Below are 22273 nucleotides of genomic sequence, written 5' to 3'. Positions count from 1 at the left end.
GAGCACCCTGCCAGGGTCCCTCCAGTGTGATGAGTGGGATACTCCCTCCCCGGTGTGAGGGACGGAGGAGGAGAAGTTGGCGTGGCGCCCCCTGCTGGTTAGAGAGGCCAGTGAAGGGAGTGCCATAGATGGGGTGATGGTTGAGTCCTCGCAATGCTGAGAGCAGGAGCTGAAGGGCCGGGGAACTCGCCACCACCCTGTGATTGGTGTGTGCTGCTTGTGTGATTCAATGGAGGGATCCCTAACCAGGAACCCAGAGAGCCGGAACTGGGGGGAAATAGAAATAGGAGCTCTGGGGCATTTAGGGTGGGTTGTTACATTCAGGTGGTGATGGGGTTGGGGGTGCCATGGCAGGAGTCAGAAGGTGGGTCATCTTTGGGGAAGACGCCCCCAGTGTTTGGTGTGTGGGTGGTGTGTTCCGGCCCTCTGCACTCAGACCTAGGCCCTGGACAGCAGACCCATGGAGGCCCTGGCTTTCGGCTGCTGCTGCTGCTGAATGCCAGTGCGGTGAACAACAAGGCCCCCCTTATACGTGATTTGGCAGACCCAGCGTGTATCACCAAGACTTGGCTGGGCCCCAAAGGTGGGTGCCCCTTTTGGAAATGTGCCCAGCCGGGTTTACGGTGTGGCACCAGCCAAGACTCTGGGGCAGGGGAGGAGTGGCAGTTGTCATCCGGGAATCTCTAGTGGCCTCCAGGGGCCCTGCTCCACAAGTGGCCAGTTGTGAGACCCTCTTTTTGAAGTTGGGCTCCTGAGAACAGTGGGGAGTGTTGCTGCTGTACCAGCTGCCCTGCTGTGTGGCAACCTCCCTGCCTGAGCTGCTGGAGGCTGTCTCGGGGTTGGCAGTAGAGTTCCCCAGGCTTATGGTTCTGGGGGACTTCAACCTGCTGTCCCTGGGGCGGGCCTCGGAAGTGGCTTGGGAATTCATGGCCACCATGGCGGCAATGGGCCTGTCCCAGATAATTCGGGACCCGACTTGGGACAGTGGCCTCACCCTGGACTTGGTTTTCTTGTCAGAGCAGTGGCAATGTGATCTGAGGGGAGAGCTACATCTGTCCCCCTTGTCATGGTCAGATCACACCCTGGTGGCCTTGAGTTTCTCTGATGCTGCCCCACTCTGTAGGGAGGCAGGACCCATTCAATTGGCCCACCCCCAGCAACTGATGGACCCAATGGGGCTTCAGAGGGAGCTGGGGGTTATACCCGAGGATCCACTGCACAGTCCAACGGAGGCCCTGGCTGCTGCCTGGAATAGGGAGGCGGCCGGGGCCTTGACAGGATCGCCCCTGTGCAACCTCTCTCGTCCTATCGAACCCAACACTATGGTTCATGGAGGAGTTGAGGGCTCTGAAGAGGATTTAGAGACATGCCGCCGGAGAAAGACAAGGACCCAACCCAACCAAACACAAGCTAGAGCCACTGTTAAGGCCTACCTTGTGGCGGTAGGAGCGGCAAAATGTCGGTATTTCTCCACGCTTATTGCATCCACAGAATGCCATCTGATGGCCATGTTTAAAATCACTATCCCTTCTGGGGGTGGTGGGTCCAGTAACTCACCTACAGGGCCGTGCAGAGGAGTTTTCTGGGCATCTGGATAAAATTGCTCGGATCTGTTCCAAGTTGGATGCCAAGTGTGCGGCATGGCCTGTAGAGACGCCTGGGGAGCGTACTTATGCAGTTATCTGGGAACGGTTTGACCCTGTTGGGCCTGAGGAAGTGGACAGGGTCCTCCAGACTGTAAATGCAACCACTTGTCAATTAGATCCTTGACCCTCCTGGCTGGTGAAGGCAGCTTGGGAAGTGAGGTGTGGGTGGGTCCAGGCGATGGTGAATTCATCCTTGTGGGAGGGAGTGTTCCTGGCTACCTTTAAAGAGGCGCTGGTGCACCCCCTCCTCAAGAAACAGTCACTGGATCCCACCGTGCTGGACAATTTTCGTCCAGTCTCCTGCCTCCCCTTTTCAGGGAAGGTGGTTGAGAAAGTGGTGGCATCGCAGCTCCAGAGGATCCTGGATGAAACTGATTTTCTGGACCCTTTTCAGTCAGGTTTCAGGCGCAGATATGGGACAGAGACTGCATTGGTCGCGCTTGTGGATGATCTCTGGAGGGAGTGGGATGGGGGCAGTGCATCCAACCTTGCTCTTCTTGACCTCTCAGTGGCTTTTGATACCGTTGACCGTGGTATCCTTTTGGGTTGGCTCAGGGCGTTGGGGGTGTGCGGTGCAGTTTTGCGCGGGTTCACCACCATCCTCCAGGGCTGGTCCCAGTCGGTGGTGATAGGGAGTGAGAGATCCGGCCTGCAGCCCCTCCTTTGTGGCGTGCTGCAGGGCTCAGTACTCTCTCTGCTCCTTTTTAACATCTACATGAAACTGCTGGGTGAGATCATCCGTCGCCACAGGATGAGGTATCACGTCAATGCTGATGATACTCAAGTGTACATCTCCATCCCGGGGGACTTGTGAAGCCGTGGCCACCCTCTCTCAGTGCCTGGGGGCTGTGGGGGTCTGGATGGGGAACAACAGGCTTCAGCTGAACCCTGGTAAGACAGAGTGGCTGTGAGTCAGGGGCTCCCTGACATCCAGGAACTTACCATCATTGGGGCTGGAGGGGGTTGGACTGCCCCAGACAGACCCAATGCGGAACCTGGGGGTTCTCCTGGACTCACGCTCAAAGAGCAGGTGGCAGCCGTGGCCAGGGGAGCCTTTGCCCAACTTCATGTTGTGCGCCAGCTCTGCCCCTTCCTGGATCAGGAGGCCCTCCGGTCAGTCACTCATGCCCTGATCATCTCCCGTATAGACTACTGTAATGCACTCTATATGGGGCTACCCTTGAAGAGCATCCAGAAGCTACAGCTGGTACAGAATGCGGCTGCGTGAGTTTTAGGAGCCCCAAAGACGGTGCATGTAACATCTTTGCTGCGCGAGCTGCATTGGGTACTGGTCTGCTTCCAGGTAACATGGCATGGAGCCAGGCTACCTGAGGGACTACCTCACTCCCTTTACATTGGCCCGTCCCACCCGGTCAGGCAGAGAGGGCATGCTATGGACCCTGTCCATGAGAGATTGTTGATTGGCAGGATCCAGGAGGAGAGCCTTCTCTGCCGTGGCCCCTGCCCTCTGGAATAAGTTACCCCTGGAGGTAAGGCAGGCCCCCACTCTCCCGGCCTTCCGAAAGGGGGTCAAGGCTTGGCTGTGCCACCTCACTTAGGGCAGGAGGGGGGAGAGCCATTCACAGGAGTGGTTGGCACCTTGATGTGGCCCTGGGAAAGTTTATCAAGACTGTGGTTTCTCCATCTGGGATTTTATATTTTATATTTTAGAGTTTTATGTATATTTACATTTTTGTAATGAATCTGTTTTAATGATATTTTAATTCTTTTATTGTCTTAATTCTCTTGTAAACCGCCCAGAGTCATTTGCTGAGATGGGCGGCAAAGAAATGTGATAAATAAATTTTGAAGCTGTGCAAATCGGGTGGGCTTCTCTTTTAGAATACACAGCTGCTACTTTCCATGCTTCTCAGGATGGCTGGGAGCCTCTCCGAGGCATGTAGGATTTGGGTGGGGTGACAAGCCAGCTCCAGGGTGGCCCTTGTATAACAGTATGTTGCCCCCAGGGGCTCAGATGCCACCATCCCTTACATTCAGGAAGTTTGCAAAAGACTTCCTTTTCCAACACGCTTTCTGCCCCGGCAGGCTGGCATTTGAGTGTTCCTCTATCCATTTCCCGTTCTGTTCAGTTTTAATGATTTTTATATCCTTGCTGGTCGGCTTCACTTGTTGGGTCGTTCCCAGGGTTGTAAGATCAAGGCAGTGAACCCATCCAACTCATTAAGCAAGCTGGCTGTCAGGGGTACAAATCTGGGCACTTCGAATGCCAAGGTGCCTAGCCATCCTGCCTTTTGTGAGCCTCCCAGCCGTCGGAAAGCAGCGGGTGAGAATTGAGGCGTTTGGGGCCCTTCGGACCAGTGCTTCTCAACCTTGGCGACTTCCATGCTGGCTGGGGAATTCTGGGAGTTGAAGTCCACACCGCTTGAAGTTGCCAAGGTTGAGAAACATTGCTTTGGACGACGTTCAAGACTAAGCTCTTCTGAGAATGAAGATAGAGCTGGTTGGGCCAGGCCAGTTACTAGGAGAAAGGCTGTTCAATCAGTGGTGAGGCTGCTTTGAAGGTGGTTAGCCTGGACTCCTTGGGCTCCAAGCCAACATTGGAAAGAAACCATGGTTGGGTGGCCGCAGAGCCCAGAGCATCCGAGGTTGACACAAGGCGAGCCTCCCGCTCGTCAACCAGAATAAAGCTTGGAGAGGAGGGAATTGGCTCATGTCATGTCCCCCCCACCCCCACCCTGTTGCCTGCCCAACAAAATACAGGCCTGCCTTGGCCTTGAATCAAAATAATATCCTATTTTAAAACCTCTCAGACCAACTGAGGCCGCTGTCTCCCACTTGGGATCAGCCTGGAACCAGGATTGGAATGGGCCAAGTAAGAGGAAGTCTCCTCCCTAAATCTCTCTGCAGAGCAAAGAAGGAAGTCCCTGAAGGTGCCCATGTAGCTGGGCCGTCTGCTAGACCACCGTGTGTGCTAATAAGCCTGCAAAGTCACCCCTTGGTGCAAGAAATGCCAGTCCCCAGAGGAAAAAAGTGAAAACAGGCCACTGCCAGAGTAATCTGAGTACTACCAGGCCACACTAGGTATCTACCCACCCCAATCGATTTCCTTGCGTGCTGTGTCTCCTATACTAAGCTGGAAGCAGGAGTGAATTGTTTAGGGGATGCCAAGAACTCTGGCTCAAGAATGGCACAGAAACGCTTTCTAACCATCACTAAAAACAAAAAGTGCAGTGGTTAAGCTGTGGGAACCCCAAGGATCATCTAGTCTGACCCTGTAACATGCAGGAAAACTACTGGCTGGGGAATTCTGGGAGCTGGCATCCACATCTAAAAGTTGCAGGGGTGGAGAAACACTGCTCTAAGTGATGCGAAGGGATCTTTCTGTGCAGGGGGAGGGGCACTTATGGGGTGCTGACACCTCCCTAAAGGTGCTGGGACTCTGGATCCCATGAAGCTGAGCCATTAGCCAAGCTTATGGAAGTTGGGATCCACAACTGATGGAAAACACCAATTCTTGGTTGCAGTACAAGCAGCTTTCAGTCCAAAGTCCTCAGCTTGGCTGAACGAATGGTCCAGGGCTATTTTGCCCCACCACTATGCCAGGGCAACGGAGGGCTTCGTTCTTCCTGGCACAGGTGCCCGCTTTTCAGCCTAAGGGGGCCTGTTGCATTCCCACACAAGTCCTCCCCTCAACACTCCAGCAGACCAGTTCACGCCTTCCCTCTCTTCCCCGGGGTTCCTGCCAAAATAGGGGACTAGCTCCATTTTCTGGGTTTGTGTAATTCGCTGAATTGCTAATCTGGATCACTGGGCTGGGTCTGTACAGTGTTCTTAGCTAAAATGCAGTCACTAGATCTGCTGGCTGGGGAATTCTGGGAGTTGAAGCCCACACATCTTCAAGCTGCCCAGGTTGAGAAACACTGCATTAGATTGTGGGTCAATGTGCAGTGCAAACACCGGGGCCATTAATGGGGCTGTCCTCGCACAGAGGCTGCAATGACTGAACCTCCAGAGAGCAAAGCAGTTTATCCCCCAAAGTGTTTCCTCTGACGTCCAGCTCCACGCTACTGTGGCTTTCTGCTTTTTCCTCTCTCCCTCTTTTTTTTTTAAAAAAAGCTTTACTACATTTTTCAACAAATACATGAAAACTACAAGAAATGAAGTAAACTACAAGAGAAAAAAGAACAAGTGCAAATGCTTTTCAGTGCCCCCCTTTCCCTCCCTCAGTCCCTCGGCTGTCCCAAGCCCGCCCCTCGCCTCCCCAGTGGGGCCCAGCCCTTTCCCCACTCCCCTTGCCATCCTCCGGCAGCGACCCATCCTGCAGCACAACCCCCCTGCAAGGTAGATCAATCACACCGAACTGAAAGGAACACATTTTATCTTTTTCCAGGCTTGCACGCCCAGTCTGCGTGGGTGGCTCTATGGCCAATAGATACTCTCCTAGCCTTCAGGAAGGGGGTTAAAACCTGGTTATGCCACCTGGATTCGGGTGGGAGGGGCAATAGCCATGCATGGAGGTGGTTGGCACCGTGATGGTGCCAACAGTAAGACGATTTGCCAACTTGTATTTATATTTTATATTTGTATTTTTATATTTATATTACAATTATGTATATTTATACTTGTACGTACACTGTATTTTTAACAATAGGTTATTTTTATTATTGTAAACATATTTATATATACTTATATTTATATGTGCGCTGTATTGTTAACGATACGTTATTGTTATTACTGTAAACCACCCAGCGTCGCTGAATATGAGTGGGGTGGTCGAGAAGTTCGATAAATAAAATAAACAAATCTCCTGGTTCCCAGAAAGAGCGAGGGGCGTTCTGGGCGGGGCGGGGCGGGGGGCAAAAAGGGCCCCTCGCACAGCAACTGGGGCTTGCCCTTTGGGGCGGGTGTTTCCCGTGCGCAGCAAAGGACAGACGCGCGGCGCCGAGGATAAAACTTGACGTTAGAGGCTCGCGACGAAAAGCCAAAAAGCGTTGCGTTGGCCGGGAATCGAACCCGGGTCAACTGCTTGGAAGGCAGCTATGCTCACCACTATACCACCAACGCGGCTGGCGAGCATCGCCGCCACGACGCATAAAGACGGGCGAGTCGGTGCGCCGGGCTTGGGGGAGGCGCCGCCCGGGGGGGAGACGCGCCGCAGCGGGGGGAGACGCGCCCCCCCCGCCCGCCCGCCCGCCCGCCCGCGTCGGCAAAAGCCTCCCGCCAGGCGCGGAGAAAACCGTCTGGCAGCGGTGGGATTCGAACCCACGCCCCCGGAGGGACTGGAGCCTAAATCCAGCGCCTTAGACCGCTCGGCCACGCTACCTCCGCTGGGGGCGTGCGGGAAGCGGAGCCCAGACATTTTTAAGACTCCGGGCAGCGGGAGGGGCGGGGGCGCCCCGCGGGGCCCGCCCGGGTCTCCCGCCCCGCGCGGAGCCGGGCCACGGGAGCGCGCCCGGCCCGCCCTCCCCGGGCTCAAAGCGGGCGGGGCGGTCGGCCCGCCTGGCGCCCGGGCCGGTTGCGGGCCGGGGGCGGGGACCCTCCCCCGAGCCGGACGGGGCGGCGCTGCCCCGCCCCCCCGCAGCCGCGGAACCCCGCCCGGCGCGGGGGGGCTCGGCGAGTCGCCCGTGCCCCGAGCCGGCGCCTGGGACCGCGGGCCGGGAACGATGGGGGTCGGAGTCCGGCCCCTCCGGGAAGCCGGTGGGCGACGCGCCCGTGCCCGGAGGTGCCCTGCGAACGGGAGGGGCGGCGGCGCCCCGGAGACGGGGGGCGAGGCTGCCGCGCGAAGGTAGACTGCGCCGGGCCCCGGAGGCTCTCCCGGCGGCTTCCTCTCGCGGGCCTCCCACGCGGCCCGAGCCGCTCGCGCTGCCTGCGGTTTCCTGCGCCAGCGCCCGGCCGGGCTGGAGGGGCCGCCGCCGCGCTCCGGCTGCTCTCCCCGCCCAGCCCCTCCGGCGGGCGTTTCCTGCCCCGCAGTTCCCGGGCTGCGCCTCGCGACGCACCGGGCGCTGCCGCTGCTGCTGCTGCTGGCAGGCGGCCCAGCGCGGCCTCCCCTCGGTGGCCTCGCTTCCTCCGCCGCCGCCGCCGCGCCGCGCCGCCCCCGCCTGCCGCCGCCCCCGGCCCGGCCCGGCCGCTTCCCGGCGCCCGCGACCGCCGCCCGCCGCGGCCCCGCGCGCTCCTGCCCCGGCCATGGGGAGGCGCCGCCGGGCGCGGGAGCCGCCCGCCCGGCTGGTGCTGCTGGCGCTGGCGCTGGCCTCGGGCTCGGCGCTGCTGCTGGCCTCGCTCAGCCTCCTGCTCGCCGCCTGGCCCCGCTCGGGCGCCCGCCCCGTCCAGGAAGACGCCGCCGCCGCCGCCGCCGCGGGGCCGCAGGTGAGGGCCGGGTCGGGCGGGCGGGAGCGGGCGGCGCGCGGGTCGTCCGGGGAGGCGGCGGCGGGGCAGGCGACCAGGGCTTCGGCCCCCGCGGCGGGGCAGGGACTGGCCGCCCGCAGCCCCTCCTCGGGCGGAGGCCCCCAGCCCCGCCAGGGCCGGACGGAGCCCGCTCTGCCTGCCCCCGCCTCCGGTCACCTGCGCCGCGCAGCCCGGGCGGGCCGGACCCGCCGCGGGGGAAAAAGGGGCGCCGCGGCGCACGTGCGCCTGCGGCCGGTCCGAGGTTCCGCAGGCTGCTTTCGGAGGTGCCCCCCCCCTCGCTGCCTCCCTGCGTGGGGAAGAGTGTGGTCCGCGGAGTGGTGGGGCAGCCCCTGCGCCTGGGGGGCTTTGCTCCTTGGCTTGGAACCGCATGGGGGAACTCCCCTGCCCGCCCCAAACCCGACCCCCCCTTTGGCCTCCCCCCTTCACCTTGCAAAGGCTGGAAGGGCTGGGCTCCCACCACCAGCACCCCCCCAGCCACGCCAAGGCTCCGAAGTTGGGGGCAGGGGGGACCCTGGGTTTCCAGAGCACCCCCCAGTCAGCCCAGCCGTCGGGCTGAGCACCGGGCGAAGGCAGGGGGCACCCTCCAAATCCTCTCTTTTTCAGGTGGGAGAGTTTGGCCCTGCAAATGCATTGGTGGCCTGGTTTGGGGGGGGCGGTTGGAGCATGCTCTAAAAGCGGGGGCAAGCCACAGGTTTGCCCACTTCCTCCTTTCCTGGAGGGGCAGGGCCTCCCTGGCGCTCCAGCAGTGCCCATCTGCTGACGCAGGCCGAGACCCCCGAGCAGGCGGCTGCCGGTGTGCGGTTCAGAGAGCGCCCCGTTCACCTTTTTCCCACCCCGCCCTTGGACCCGCACACCCAGCAGCTGGCCTGGCCTGGCCTGGCCTGGGGAGGCTGGAGAGCTGCCTGGGCTGGCCCGTGTCCTGCAGCCGCCTCCAGCCAGCTGTAGGGGAGGTGGAGCGCACCAGCTGTTTTGTGGGGCCAAAGAGGCCCGAAGAACGTGAGGCCAGGGATAAAACCAGAAATTCAGTCCCACAACGGTTTATATCCTCTGAATTCTGCCCTTAAATGTGGGATGGAACAATAGAAAGAGGTGGACTTTTTTATACTTGCAATTTAAAGAGAGAGAGCGCACCATGCAGCGTGTGCAGAGTTTGCACCCCCTCCGCTCCCCCAGGTCAGAATTCATAGCACCGGCCCTGTTTGCAAGGACTTTTCTTCTTTATACGGCACAATTCTGCTCAAGCAGCGTCAGCTGCTGCTTTGACACTATTTTCTGCTACTTGCTAAGTAGAAGAATTTATTTTCTATCCCACCCACCCCCCACTCCCAAACAGACTTGGGGGCTTTTTCACATTGTTTGAACTTTTCTGTGCTGGACTCCAGAGTTTTTATTAAACAAGAAAGGGTGTTATTTTAACCCAGCCAGTCTCCTGGGGAAACGCACGCACAAACAGGTGCCCCCAGGTGTTTGGGTGGTAAGCATTGAACTCCCACGTCTGGAGGGCAGCAAATGGGGGGGGGGCATCCCAATCAAGAAACGCCATTTGCATTGAAACAGGCTGGGAACCAAAAGCTCGTGATTCTTTTTGGTCTTCCACAACTTGGGCTATACATAGCTTGGTGGCTTGGCCTACCTCCAATCTACACAGACACACACATTTATTTTTGAACGTTGCCACCAGCTGAGCAGAAAAGAATCAGCAATTTGACTTTAAAAAATTTTTTTAAATGCACGAACAGCTGGGACATTGGGACATCTGTTTGCTTTGTTTCCTTAGCAACCCCCTCTCAGCGTTGAGCCCCTCAGCCGGGCAGTTTTGAACTTTTCCCAGGGAAAACGCCTCCCCTCCTCTTCAGGTGCAATGGCATTAGCCCTGATTGATGGGCATCCGGTTAAAATGGGGGGTTAAATTCACCCCAGGGTACTGCTAGGGTCCAATTTGTTCGTACTTTCTTTAAAAGGAAGCAAGTCTGGGTTTTCCGCATCTAGGCCAGTGTTTCTCAACCTTAGCAACTTTAAGATGGGTGGACTTCAACTCCCAGAATCCCCCAGCCAGCAAAGTCCACACATCTTAAAGTTGCTAAGGTTGAGAAATACTGGCTTAGAAAAAGTATTTGCACAACTGTGAGTTGAAGTTCACACATCTTACAGTTGCCAAGCATGGGACGCTCTAGATGATAAGCCCACCTTCCCCAGTCTTGGTTTCCTGGGACACAAGTGGCTTTTTATCTTGGCGTGTTTCGTTTGACTCTGGTCCTTCAGCCAGCCTGGGTTTAATTTCCAAACTGAACTCTTGATTTTTGGAAGTGGTAAAATGTCAGGGGAGCACTGTTTATGTAGTTTGATGATTGATCTGGGGTCTTCTCTCTGGTCCTCAGGAACTACTGTCTGAGGGTGATGTTGAGCAGCTGGACCCGGTAGGTGAATGTCCTTCGCGACCCTTCTGACACACCGTATAAGAAGTTTATTACAGATAGTCCTCGACTTACGACTGTTCGTTTAACGACGGTCCGAAAGTTACAATGGCCTTGGAATGGGTGCTTTGAGGCCTGTAAAGCACTTCTGAGCGTTGCAAAACTTTGCAACCCCCCTACCCTGTGGTCACATGTTTGCATTTTGGGTGCTTGGCAATCAGCTTGCATTTATGACCGGTTGCAGGGTCCTGCAGTCACATGATTGCATTTTGCGACGTTTTTTGCCATTTTCCAGCAAAAAACGCCTGTTGGGAAAGCTGGATTTGCTTAATGACCACCGTAAAAAGTGGTCGTAAAATGGGGTCCGGTCACATGGTGACTCGGCTTATGACTGCAACGAGTTACAGTGGAAATTCCAGTCCCAATTGTGGTTGTAAGTCGAGGACTATCTGTATGCACACACAGAACTGACGACTTGGCACAGTGGGGAGTGGGGTGTTTCCTGCAGCCTGGCGGTACAGAGCAAAGGAAGAAAACCTGCTGTCTGTCACCTCCTTGGGAGTAAATGGGAGAAGGCTTAGGGATCTCTGCTGCTCTGAGCTTGCCAAAAGATTTCGAAATGGACCAAGAACCATACAGGTTTACGGCTGCTGGTTGCTCTCTGCCCCCACCCCAAATAAGAAAAAAATTAAATGACCCACCATTGAGGAAAAAGCTTGCCCTAACCCTGCTCTTGAGAAAGTCAGGGTGAGACCACCATAGGGAGATAAAATATTTGAAGAGTCCATATTTGAAGAGTTTTGGAAAAAAGGAAAATTGAGATGCGGAGACAAGGGGAAAGATGCCAGTTCCTCTCTGAATTCTACTTGTTGACAAATCTGGTTACCTTTCCCTGTAACATGCAGCTTGGCTTGCTGCTTTGAGCCATTCACTGAGCAAGTGGCTTTCTGCAGCATGCCCTGTCCCTTCGGTTGGTACGCTTGGTGGGACCATCTGTCAGGCTGAGGGCCGGAAGGCTGATCTTCTCAGATTAGCAGGGATTGGGCCAACCTTCTCCAGCCTCCACCCACTCGCCTTTCCAAAACTTTTGTGTTAATGTGCAATACCTCCCTGATCCTTTAGGTGGTGCTGTCCACCAGCTGGAACCACCAGGGCAAATTCCTGCACCATTTTGCCCAGCAGGGGGCACTGCGGCACCGAAGGCAAGGTGAGTCCCTCCTAAGGTTGGGCAGATGGATGTAGGCTGAACCGAATCAGGTAGTCCTTGGTTAATGACCACTCGTTCCATGACCAAAGTTGCGACAGTGCTGAACGAGCAGTACTTACGACCGGTCCTCAAGGTTCCAGCCGTTGCAGGGCCCCTGCAGTCACATGATCACGATCTGGGTGCTTGGCAACTGGCTGAGACAACGGTGGCTGCGTTCCGCTGTCACGCAATTGCCATTTGCAACCCTCCCTGCCGGCTTCCCGCAAGCAAAGTCAGTGTCATCTTTCCTTCCTTCCTTCCCCTCCCTCCCTCCTTCCCTCCCTCCTTAGCTTTCTCTATTCCTTTCTCTATTCCTCCTCCTGATATCCCTTTTCTCATCTTCACTCCCTTTCAGACCCCCTTTCCTCCCCCAGCTGGATCCCTCCAGGGAAGGTCAGGGGTCCCGTGGCAAACGTCTGAATGGACGGCTTACGCACAGCCAAGGACCTGCTCTCGGTGGCCCACCCTGATCCAGGGACTTATCCCAGCAGAGACCCAGCCTATTGTCAGCTTTAGCAGATAGACCAGAGAGGAAAAACGACCAGATGAGCTAATTCTACTTTATTGTAAGGCTACATTGACAGAATCTGGCAAGTCTGGAAGTATAATTCTCCCTCCGCCTCCTTTACAGCCCGAGAAACCGGGGAGGGTCCCTTCAGAGCCTCTTTCTCCACCCTTTATGCAGCTGCGGGCTCTGCCCTCTCTTATCTGACCGTTCCCTCTGCAGCGTCTCTTCGCTCAGTCTCCCAAGGCCTTTCCCACATGCCATTGCAGTGAGCCGCCCGGGACTTACAACCTCCTTCCAGCTTCCCCATTGACTTTGCTTGTCGGAAGCCAGCAGGAACTTGCAAAACCTGGGCATGTGAGGCCCTCACTTAATGACCTGCAATCCTCACTTAACGATGGCAACTGGAGACTGCCAGGATTGCTGTTGCTAAGTGGTGCAGTCACACAATGTCACACTTAATGACCACATGGCTTAGCAATGGAAATTCCAGGCCCAATTACTGTCGTTAAGTGAGGATTACCTGTAACCCTTTGAGCTCAGCCCTTTGGTGGCCTGGATCCCAACCAGCCTGACTCTGCAGCCTCTTCTTAACAAGCCATCTTCAGTGCTATGATTGTTATTACTTACTAGATTTAGAAGCTGTCGGACTCCAGAACGACTCTGGGCAGGTTACACTTAGAAAACAGTAAGAACCTCTGCATCCGGATAAGCCACATGTGGCGTGCCACAGGAGCTCAGCAGAGTGACCCATATCAATCCCTTTGGCTGGAGAGCAATTCGTTTCTTGCATTCTTGTCAGCAGCTGGCGGCTCCAAGGCCCAGTCCAGCCCAGGAAAAGTATGGTTTGTCTCTCTTGTGGCTGGATTTCAGAGAGAAGCCTCCCCCTCCTGTCCTCCACTGATGGCCAGGAAAATTGACTGCTGACGTCTTATTTTCTGGGCTCATTCACCCACCCAAGCTGCCCCCACCCTCTTTTTCAGCCGAGAAAGGGAAACGTTTTCGGCCTTGCCGGACTGGGACCATCTGCGCTGCACACTATGAAGGTAAGGCCCTCCCCTTGTCCCTGCTTTCCCCCTCCCCAAGAGGAGGGATACCAGAGCCCTGGGGGTCCCATTCAGTTCCTGGATTTTATTTGGAGCACCTCTCCAGACCCTGCAAAATCCACCCCCCCCGTCCCTTGAGCCAAGGGTTCACGCTGATCCCTCTCTCCCTTTCTTTATCCCTTTCAGTGCAAACCACGGTAGGACGAGCTGGGATGCAGGCAGGTAACACTTCCTGGGGGCCCTTTTGGAGGGCAGGTGGGGAACAATACCTGGCTGGTAGCATGCCCCGTTGGGCTAGTTTGCACCCCTGCTCTGGGCTTTTAAGCAACTTGCACGAACCCGGAAAAGGGGTGAATCCCGGAAACGTGCAATCCAGGATCGCGTGGCTTCAGACAGTCCCAATCAGCTCTGCCCTGTGCAATTGAAGGCGAGGGGCGAGATCTTCCGGGAAGGGCTGCAAAAAGCTGGAGGTTGGGGATCAAATGTTCATTGCCCCCCGCCTCCCCCCCAGATGCAAATGGAACCATCCGTGGATGGGCTGAAGCCAAGCTCAACGCCACAAACCCCCTGCGTTACGACAGCAACCGTGGGGAGTTCACGGTGATCAAGAGGGGGCTGTATTACCTATATTGCCAGGTGAGCAGGGAAGGGGGGCTTGTGGGTAATATGAGCAAAGAATTCTGGGACTTGTGATTCTTCAGGTCTTCTGGGAGGAAGAGGGAGCCAGAAATGGAAGGAGGGTGTCACTAGAACCCTGGATTTGCTCCTGGGTCCATTCCAAGATAGGTGATTGGCTAATTCGGTGTTTTTCAATCTTGGCAACTTTAAGATGGGTGGACTTCAACTCCCAAATTGCTAATTGGTTCCTGTGTGTCTTTCAACCTTCCACCACCTTGGGCCTCTTAGATGTATTGGGGCTGTGCTCCCAGAATTCCCTACTAGCACGGCAAGAGCTGGGGAATCCTGGGAGCAGCAGGGGGCCAGGTTCTCTGTGAATCCGTCTGCTTGCTGCTGAACTTGGCTGGGGCCACATCCAGATGACGTGACACGCCTTTCTCCTCCTCCCCATGGCCCCAGGTCCATTTCAACGAGGGGAAGACCATCTACATGAAGCTGGACGTGATGCTGGGCGGCGAGCTGGCCCTGCGCTGTTTGGAACAGTTCCCCCCCACCAGCTCGGGGCCCCAGGAAGCCGAGCTGCGGGTGTGCCAAGTCTCTGGGCTGGTTCTGCTGCGGCCCGAGGAGTCCATCCGGCTCCGCACCATCCCGAGAGTCCGGCTCAAGGCGGATCGCTACCTCACCTACTTTGGCCTCTTCCAGGTCCACTGAGAGAAGGGGGCCGCGGGAAGACCACAGGGCTGGGGTTCTGGATGGGCTCTGGGGAGCCAGAGAGGAAGGAAGGAGCCCGCACTGCTGGCTCCCGCACGGTGGATTCCCCTGCACCCGAGCGCAGAGCAGGGTCCGAATCGCTTCCTTCTGTCCCCGGATCTCCACTTCCTGCTTTCAGTTCCGCTGTTCCGACATCCACCTGGGTGCCGCAGAAAAGTGGGGGGAAGGGTGATTATAACCCCCTGCACCTTTGCTTCGGCAGACCCGGGGCCTCTTGTTACAAACTCTGCTGTCAAGACAGCAGCGGGGATCCGAGAACAAGCGAAACAACAAGGAACTGAGTCAGTGGCTCCTACACACGTGGACTCCATTTCGCCACTCCCTTTTCCTGCCCGGGTTGTGTTTTTCTTCCCAGCACTGTTAAGCTTTTCACCCTGGCCGGGTGCCATCGCATCCTCTGTGTTTTTATACTTATTCTGCTTCCCCCTCTTGGGCTTGCCGGATGCGGCAGAAGGCCTTTGAAAGCATCCCTGCCGTCTATGGGACTCCGCCACCCTCTGCAAAGCGCCAAGAATTGCCATCCAGCTGTGGGGGCAGCGCAGGAAGGGACCTGGGAGCACATCTGTCTCCAGAGACTGCTGTTTGGGTAGCGGCCAGCAGGGGGCGGCAGAACCCCAAAGAAGAGGAAGCTGGACTCGCCAATCGGGAAGGGCAGAGGCCGCAGGAACGAAGCTTCCCATTGGCCGTGAAAAGCGAAAGGGGACCGAGTCCTGTCCCGGTTGTGGGTGTCTATGGGAGAGTGGGTCCGGACAACCACTTAGAGCTGGGTGGCCTGCACAACGTGAAAACCCAAGGAGGCGTTGCAAAAGGATGCACGCATCAGCAGATGCCGCTGTGCAAAACGTCAAATGCAGCCCTTGCAAGCATTAAAACGCAGGGCCTCTGGGGGGGTTGGCCCTCCCAAAGCTGTACCCCCTGGAAATGCTGCAACCCCCTGGCTCCCACTGCCAACTCTGGCAGCTTGATGCAACTCGTTTACTTTTTTAGGAAATGTGGAGGGGGCAAACTATCCAGCCCCGTCCTCTCTGACACTTGCTTCACCGCCACGCGGCTTGCAGCCTTCCCTGCTCCCCAAACCATTTAACAAACTGGCCCCTGGCGATAGAAAGCTGGCACACTCCCGTTTTACCGTGCAGCATCAAAATAAAAATACATTGATACAGGTTTCCCTGTCGTCTTCCCTCGCAGCACCTTCACGAGGGGGCTGTTAGCTGCGCACTGTTTGTAACAGACCCCGGTGTCCCCTGAGGGGGTGCTGAGCATTTGCCATGCCAGCCTCATCCTGGCACCCAGCTGCCCAAACTTCCTCTTTGCTTGCTTCAAACACACTTCCTTTCTTCTGAAATGTGGGGTTTTTCCAAGGGATTGTTGATGTCAAAAGCTGCCCTTGTGGTCAGCAGCCTGATTCCTATCATGCTTGGGTCCTCTCCTGCAGCCAAGATTTGCGTTGTGTTTCTGCAGAGACAAAGTTGTTGAGGCTTTGGTGAGGATAGCGTCACCAGCAAATAGCTTACGGCTTATCCAGAGTCCCCAAAGCTGAACCAAAGGTTTAAATCCGGGGATTGTTTCCACCTCCTTCGAGGAGCCTGGTGCTGGAAGGCGGTGTAAAAGCCGGCCTTTCCTGCATACGGTAGGTAGGTATAGCTTTAAGCTTAAGTAGGCCGCTCCTTTCTGGGACTGGAATTCCCAGAATTCCCCAGCCATGAGGGCTCTGGAGAATTCTGGGAGATGCAGCCCCAACATATTTGAGGGGCTCCAGAATGGGGTGCCTATCTACACCCGTATCTTTTTGCTGTTCCCTTTTGGGGTGAGTGGTGTGATATGAAGGGCAGAAAAGGAGGGAGAAATCCAATCTGGCGTACACCAACACCCACCCACCGCCTTTCCGTCCTTGCAGACCACGCTGATTCCATGCGCCAATTCCTTCCTTCCTTCCGTAGACCAATTCACACAGTCTCTCTTGTTCTTCAGATTTCTCACTTCTGCTTCTGAAGAGCATAGCAGCTCGTTCACCCATGACTTTCTTGATCATCTTCCCCTCCTCGGCCTTTTCACTTTTCTTTCACTGTTTGTTCTATGGTTTGAGCTTTGATCTGTCAGCCTGGCCAAACGGCCTCAGTGCGCTACCGTATCGGCCCCTCGTTCTGTACCCCGTTCCCATCCTTTTGGCGCCCCATCACTCTTGACCTCGGTGCTTGTCTAACTTTTGTATAATGAAGTGTGCAGAAGCTCCCTCTCCCGCACTGCCCCTTGCACGCACTTCAACAAACTTTCATTCCTTGCAACTGACCACATGCTACCCATCTTTCCACAATAGCTTGCATTTCTTAAAATTTCTCCATCTTCCCATCTTCAGTAAATGTTCTACCGTGGCACACAATTTATTATTATTTTTATTATTTGATTCTCAGGGACTCTGGGCAGCTCACGGCAGTTAAAAACACAAACGGCAGCAAAGTTCCTCTGTCTGCTCCAGTTTTTGCCCTAACTGGCAATTGTTCACTCCATTTTCCCTGTCAAACACAACTATCTTCAACTTTTGTATGTTATTTTAGACCTATCCTCGTTGCATCGTACAATCTCTCTAACATTTGCTGCCAACCTTTTCAGTTCTTAGACCACACGCATCATCTGCAAACAAAAACATCTCCACGCAGCACATCACTTACTGTCACCAAAAGAATTATTTATGCATTTATCATAATTACATAAAGCTACCGAGGGAGTCTCACGTATCTTTCCTTTACACCCTGTTGAACGTTGAACTTGAATCCAGTCATCCTCATGCACGCCTGACTCCCATGACGTGCCACCCTTACTGTTTTAAGCAACCAACTTTCAATTCCATATTCACGCGAAGCATTCTATAATTCACGTCTATTCACATCGTACCTTTTCTCTGAATCAACACATGGACAATAAACGTTTTCACATTCGTGTATTTCTCCAGGACTTGGCTGAAGGACCAAAATCTGGCCTGAACACCTCGTGCCCGGCCTAGAAGCTGCAATTCATTTTTCCAAATTGGGTTTATTTTTACCTCTTGCGCACTTTCAATCATAATTCTGCCATATGCCTTCCAAAACACACACAGCCAATTCCCTGGAGCAGTGTTTCTCAACCTTAGCAACTTTTAAGATGTGTGGACTTCAACTCCCAGAATTCCCCAGCCAGCAAGGGGACCTTGGGAGGCGGGGCAAAGAGACGCTGCCGAGGGAACGGTCAGATAAGAGAGGGCCGAGCCCGCAGCGGCATAAAGGGTGGAGAAAGGCTCAGAAGGGACCCTCCCCGGTTTCTCGGGCTGTAAAGGAGACAGCGGGAGGCTTGTCCTTTCAGACTTGCAAGGTTCTGTCAACGCAGCCTTACAGAAAAGTAGAAATAGCTCATCTGGTCGTGATTCCTGCCTGGGAAGGCCGATACTTTCCTTCACATCTTCACATGTCGTCTTTCACATTTTTACATCTTCCCTTCACGTGTTAATTTTCCTCCTCTTGATAAAGTAATGGCAGGTCCACATTTGGAGCCCTCTCGTCATCCTTGAATCCTCGTCCTGCTTTCAGATTTAGATCCATTCCTTTCTCCCCTGAATAGACTTAATGCTTAAATTAGGTAAACAAAAATCCCCTTTTCTAGGCACACACCGAGCAGTCCTCGTTCTCGTTCAGTCCTGGGCCCCCAAATGACGCAATCACTTTTTCTTCCTGGCTGCCTTTTCATTCATCCTTTCATGCCACAGACACCAAGTCATATTTCCTGACGTACGTTTGAGGACTCTCACTCCTAATTAAAGTTACATTTTCACATCCGTGACTCTGGAGAAAATCAGGCCATCTTCATTCGGACCCGATTTCACAAATGCCTTCTCCCCTCCTTGAGTTTCAGAGAGACACAAAATACCAAATCTTGTTTCAGTTCATCTGTTAATTCATGCTCTTTCCCATGCACAGCTCCTGCAGTCCAAGTCACAGCTTTCTATGTGCCAAGGTTGTCCCCGGATGGGAGGGCAGATATTCAGCCGTAGGGTCCCTGGTGCTCACCGAGCTCGGTGGTGTGCTGGCAGACGTTTCGTCTGACTAGGCAACATCTCCACAGTTCAACCCTGAGCTGCAGATACTCTCTTCTATTGGGTATTAACCTCTGTTACCTATCATGGCTTTGATCAGCTGAGGCTTTCCCACAGCACCTTTTAGGATAATAGAGAAGGGATAAACTAGATCGCTGCCTCAGCTGCCCCCATGCCACATGCAGCATTCCCTGCTCAAAGGAAGTCCAGTTCTCACCAGTGTGGGCACATTTGGGGCAAAGTGCCACAAGCACAAGAAAAGCCCCATTAGAGAATGCAGGAGTGTGGGAAATGCGAGGCTCATGATCTCAGCCAGTATTGTGGTTGGCTGGGGGACGGCGGTGGAAATCCCAGTTTATATGGGTCTTCCAGAATGGGAACTGGCAGCTTGCAGGATTGGGAAAGCAGCAGCTGAAATCTGCTTACTCAGCTATGGAAAAGGTCAAGCCAAGCATTTTGTTTTCAGGCAAAACCAGGGACTCTTCAGTGCTGTCCCAAACTTCTCTGTTTGCATGCTGGATATATTTCTTTCTTTTTTTAAACAAAACACTTTCCAATAACTTCTTTTAAAAGATGTGGTGTTTCAAGGCCCTGCAGCCAGCCAAGTTCCTTTGCCACAAGAGAGAGAATTTCACAAATGCCTCTTCTCCAGTCAGTAAAGACACAACAATAACAAATGTGTTAGGTCAGGGTCCCTCAACCTTAGCAACTTTAAGATGTGTGGACTTCAACTCCCAGAATTCCCCAGCCAGCTTGTGTCAGGTAACCATCTGTGGTCCTTCTGTGAACCCCTTGCCAAATGGCAGGGCTGGCCTTGCCCAGGACTCATATACCTGAAATCATGGCTAGAGGAAAGGAGGGTTAGGCTCTTTTGAAATGGGATAAATGAGAAGGCATGTTAACGCAGAACACTTGCTGCTATTTTTTTTTTTAAAGAAGCCATCTAAATAACAGTGGAAAGATCCTGTGAAATCTTATTTGTGCATGTTTATTTCATTCGTAATTGCAAACGGGACTCGGATGGGACAGGAAATGCTGTTGGGGAAGCAGAAGTGGCAAACAAGTGTATTATCTTCAGTCCATTTCCATTTTTTCACACCTGTTTTCATCTTGTTTCCATCTCTCTGCTGTCTGGGGAGCTGAATTTAAGAACGTGAGAACCTCTGGATCACAGCAAGGCCCATCTTAATCTACATTTTGTTTCTCGTGACCAACCAGATGCTTCTGGGATGCTCACAAATAGGAGATGGAGATGTGCTCCTCTCCCAAAATTCACCCCCTGCAGCCCATATTTGGAGGCCTCTGCCCCCAACCCAGAGGTAACATGGAGTCTTCAAGGCCAATAAGGTGGACCTGTCCTCCAGGAATGTATCCAGTCCCCTCTGAAAGCCATGCAGATTGGTGGCCGACACCACATCTGAAGAACAGTAGAAAGTCTCTGTCGGATCAGGCCAAGGCCCATCTTGGTCCAGCACCTTGTTTCTCCTGGATGCTTGCAGGAGATGGAGGCCGCACTGAACCTCCCAGACCCTCGAGAGACCTGACCTTTGTGAATTTATCCAAACCTACTTTAAAGTCCTCTGAGTGGCCATCCCTACATCTTGTGGCGCTGAATTCCACAGGCTGCTTTAATTGGAAGGCGGTTGTCTGGGAAAGGCTGAGCCAAAATTCACCCAACCCACCAGGTGGATGTTGGTTGGGGAAGACGGCTGTGGAAACTCTTCTGCAGGCCTCAGACCCATCGCTGTTGAAGCTGTGAGTGCCATGGAGCATGTACAGAGGGATCCTCCAGGAATTAAGATTTGTGCAGAAGCAGTCCTGCTTTATATATCTCACCATCAGTGATGACAATGATGATGATGCCAGTGGGCCTGGAGAAACCGACATGCTGGAAAAATATTTGACCCTAATCTCTCTTCCATAGAATGCAGGCCACAGATGTGGAGGGGAAAATATTTCCCCTTCATGTTGCTGTGTTCCGAGTCAGAGATGGCCTTAGAGCAAGACTGTGTTGAAATGCTTCCCTGGGGGTGGGCAAGCAGCTGCCCCACCCCTTGAGCCCTGGGGCAAGAGGGCAATTATGGCGTAGCACCAGCTCCCTTTAGTGCAGAGCCAAGAAGCAAAGTTGGACAGGAAGCACCACCTACAGCTGGGATCTTACCCGCCACTGTCCAGATGGCTGGGGAATATACTCTGGGAGTTGAAGTCCACACATCTTCAAGTTGCCAAGGTTGAAAGATATTGGTAATCGTTGATGAAGGCCAAGGATGAGGGATGCTGGAAACTGTAGTTCAGTAGCATCTAGAATGGTATTTCTCAACCTCGGCCACTTGAAGATGTGTGGACTTCAATTCCCAGAATTCCCCAGCCAGCCATGCTGGCTGGGGAATTCTGGGAGTTGAAGTCCACACATCTTCAAGTGGCCGAGGTTGAGAAATACACACAATTTTTATTAAAATGTTTATAAGAGAAGATAAAAGCTAATAAAGTAAGGTGAAGTAAGGAAAAAAAAGAGAAAGCAAAAAGTGCAAGAAAAGGAAAAAGTTGAAGAAAAATAGGAAAGGAAGAAAAAAGGTGCAAAGCAGTAGCTTCCGATCTTCTTCACAGCAGCTATAAGTGCAATTGTGTTTTCACCTCTCTCTCTCTAAAGTCACATCGTGACTCCATCATCTGGTCCGTATTTATTCATTTTTACGCAAAAAGTCCCTAACAGGTTTCCAGTCACCAATAAATGTAGATAGTGTCTTTAATCAAGAAGTTAGTTTATCCCTCTCAGCAAGATCCATCCATCAGTGTCACCAGCCGTCTCCTCCGTGGTGGGCGCTGCCCCATCTGTCCACCTCTGGGCACATCATCATCTCCCCGCGGTAATCACCTGCTGAAATGGTCTTCCGCGGCCTTTTGATAACTCTTTGTCCGCCAGTCCTAAAAGGAAAAAGTCTGGCTTCAGTTGAATATTAGTCTTTAAAATCCTCTGTATCAAGGGATGCATCTGAATCCAATTTTTTTTTAGCTTTTTTACACAGACGGCTGGGGAATTCTGGCAGTCCCAGGTCCTGCACGCCAGGAAGATGCCTGGGGGTGGGTTGGGGGTGAGGTTGCCCCCGGCTGTGCGCCCCCTTCCGCGCCTCCCTTCAGTTCCCGGGGTGGGGGGCGTTGGGGTGGGGGGCGTTGGGGCGGTGCGGCCGTTCTCCCCACAGGCAGCCTGCAGCTCCGGGCGGGAGAGGGGAGCATCAGCCACCCGCGCAAAGCCGGCCCGCAATGCCCACCCCTCCTGGTTGGGGCCACGGCCGGCTGGGGGGCAAAGAAGTCCAGGGGCTGAGGAAGGGGGCCCGTCCGTCCGCCCCCGCCTTCTTGCCGCCCCCGCGCCCCACCTCTCCTCCCCGCCAAGCCCGCTCCGCGGCAGCGCCGTTCGCCCCCCGAGCGACCCCCGGAGAGGGGCCGCGGGGCAGCGGCCGGGCCCGGGCGAACTTGCTGCTCGGATCTCGGCTGCGAAGGCGTTTCAGAGCTCGGCTGGGCTGCGAGAAGAGCCCGCGGGGGGCGGCGGGCGAGACGGCGGGCAGGCCGAGGACCCGGGAGGGGGGGCTTCTGGGGCCAGCGG

At 54.7% G+C, this 22273-nt stretch overlaps 1 protein-coding gene and 2 non-coding genes across 3 annotated transcripts; 1 reads left to right on the top strand and 2 right to left on the bottom strand.

Annotated features, from left to right (window-relative positions):
- Positions 1-6599: 6599 nt before the first annotated feature.
- Positions 6600-6671, bottom strand: TRNAG-UCC (transfer RNA glycine (anticodon UCC)). Its single transcript has one exon. It is a non-coding gene; the product is annotated as a tRNA-Gly (tRNA).
- Positions 6672-6848: 177 nt separating this feature from the next.
- TRNAL-UAG (transfer RNA leucine (anticodon UAG)) lies at positions 6849-6930 on the bottom strand. The gene has a single exon. It is a non-coding gene; the product is annotated as a tRNA-Leu (tRNA).
- Positions 6931-7770: 840 nt separating this feature from the next.
- On the top strand, positions 7771-14740 carry TNFSF12 (TNF superfamily member 12). Its single transcript, XM_063302919.1, has 8 exons — positions 7771-8250; positions 8734-8804; positions 10388-10426; positions 11546-11630; positions 13158-13220; positions 13407-13442; positions 13732-13856; positions 14298-14740. Exons 1-8 carry the CDS (start codon positions 7791-7793, stop codon positions 14547-14549), a joined length of 1131 nt encoding a protein of 376 aa, XP_063158989.1. The 5' UTR covers positions 7771-7790; the 3' UTR covers positions 14550-14740.
- The last annotated feature ends 7533 nt before the right edge of the window (positions 14741-22273 follow it).

This window comes from Candoia aspera, chromosome 4 (assembly GCF_035149785.1).
Source record: "Candoia aspera isolate rCanAsp1 chromosome 4, rCanAsp1.hap2, whole genome shotgun sequence".
Taxonomy (NCBI): domain Eukaryota; kingdom Metazoa; phylum Chordata; class Lepidosauria; order Squamata; family Boidae; genus Candoia; species Candoia aspera.
This window is presented reverse-complemented; position numbering and strand designations above follow the sequence as displayed.

Bases quoted from the DNA above. Each gene is read 5' to 3' on its own strand.
- TNFSF12 (XM_063302919.1), top strand. From the start codon at position 7,791: ATGGGGAGGCGCCGCCGGGCGCGGGAGCCGCCCGCCCGGCTGGTGCTG. The intron at 13,221-13,406 runs GTAAGGCCCTCC...TATCCCTTTCAG, and splicing joins CTGCGCTGCACACTATGAAG to TGCAAACCACGGTAGGACGA. The intron at 13,443-13,731 runs GTAACACTTCCT...CCTCCCCCCCAG, and splicing joins ACGAGCTGGGATGCAGGCAG to ATGCAAATGGAACCATCCGT.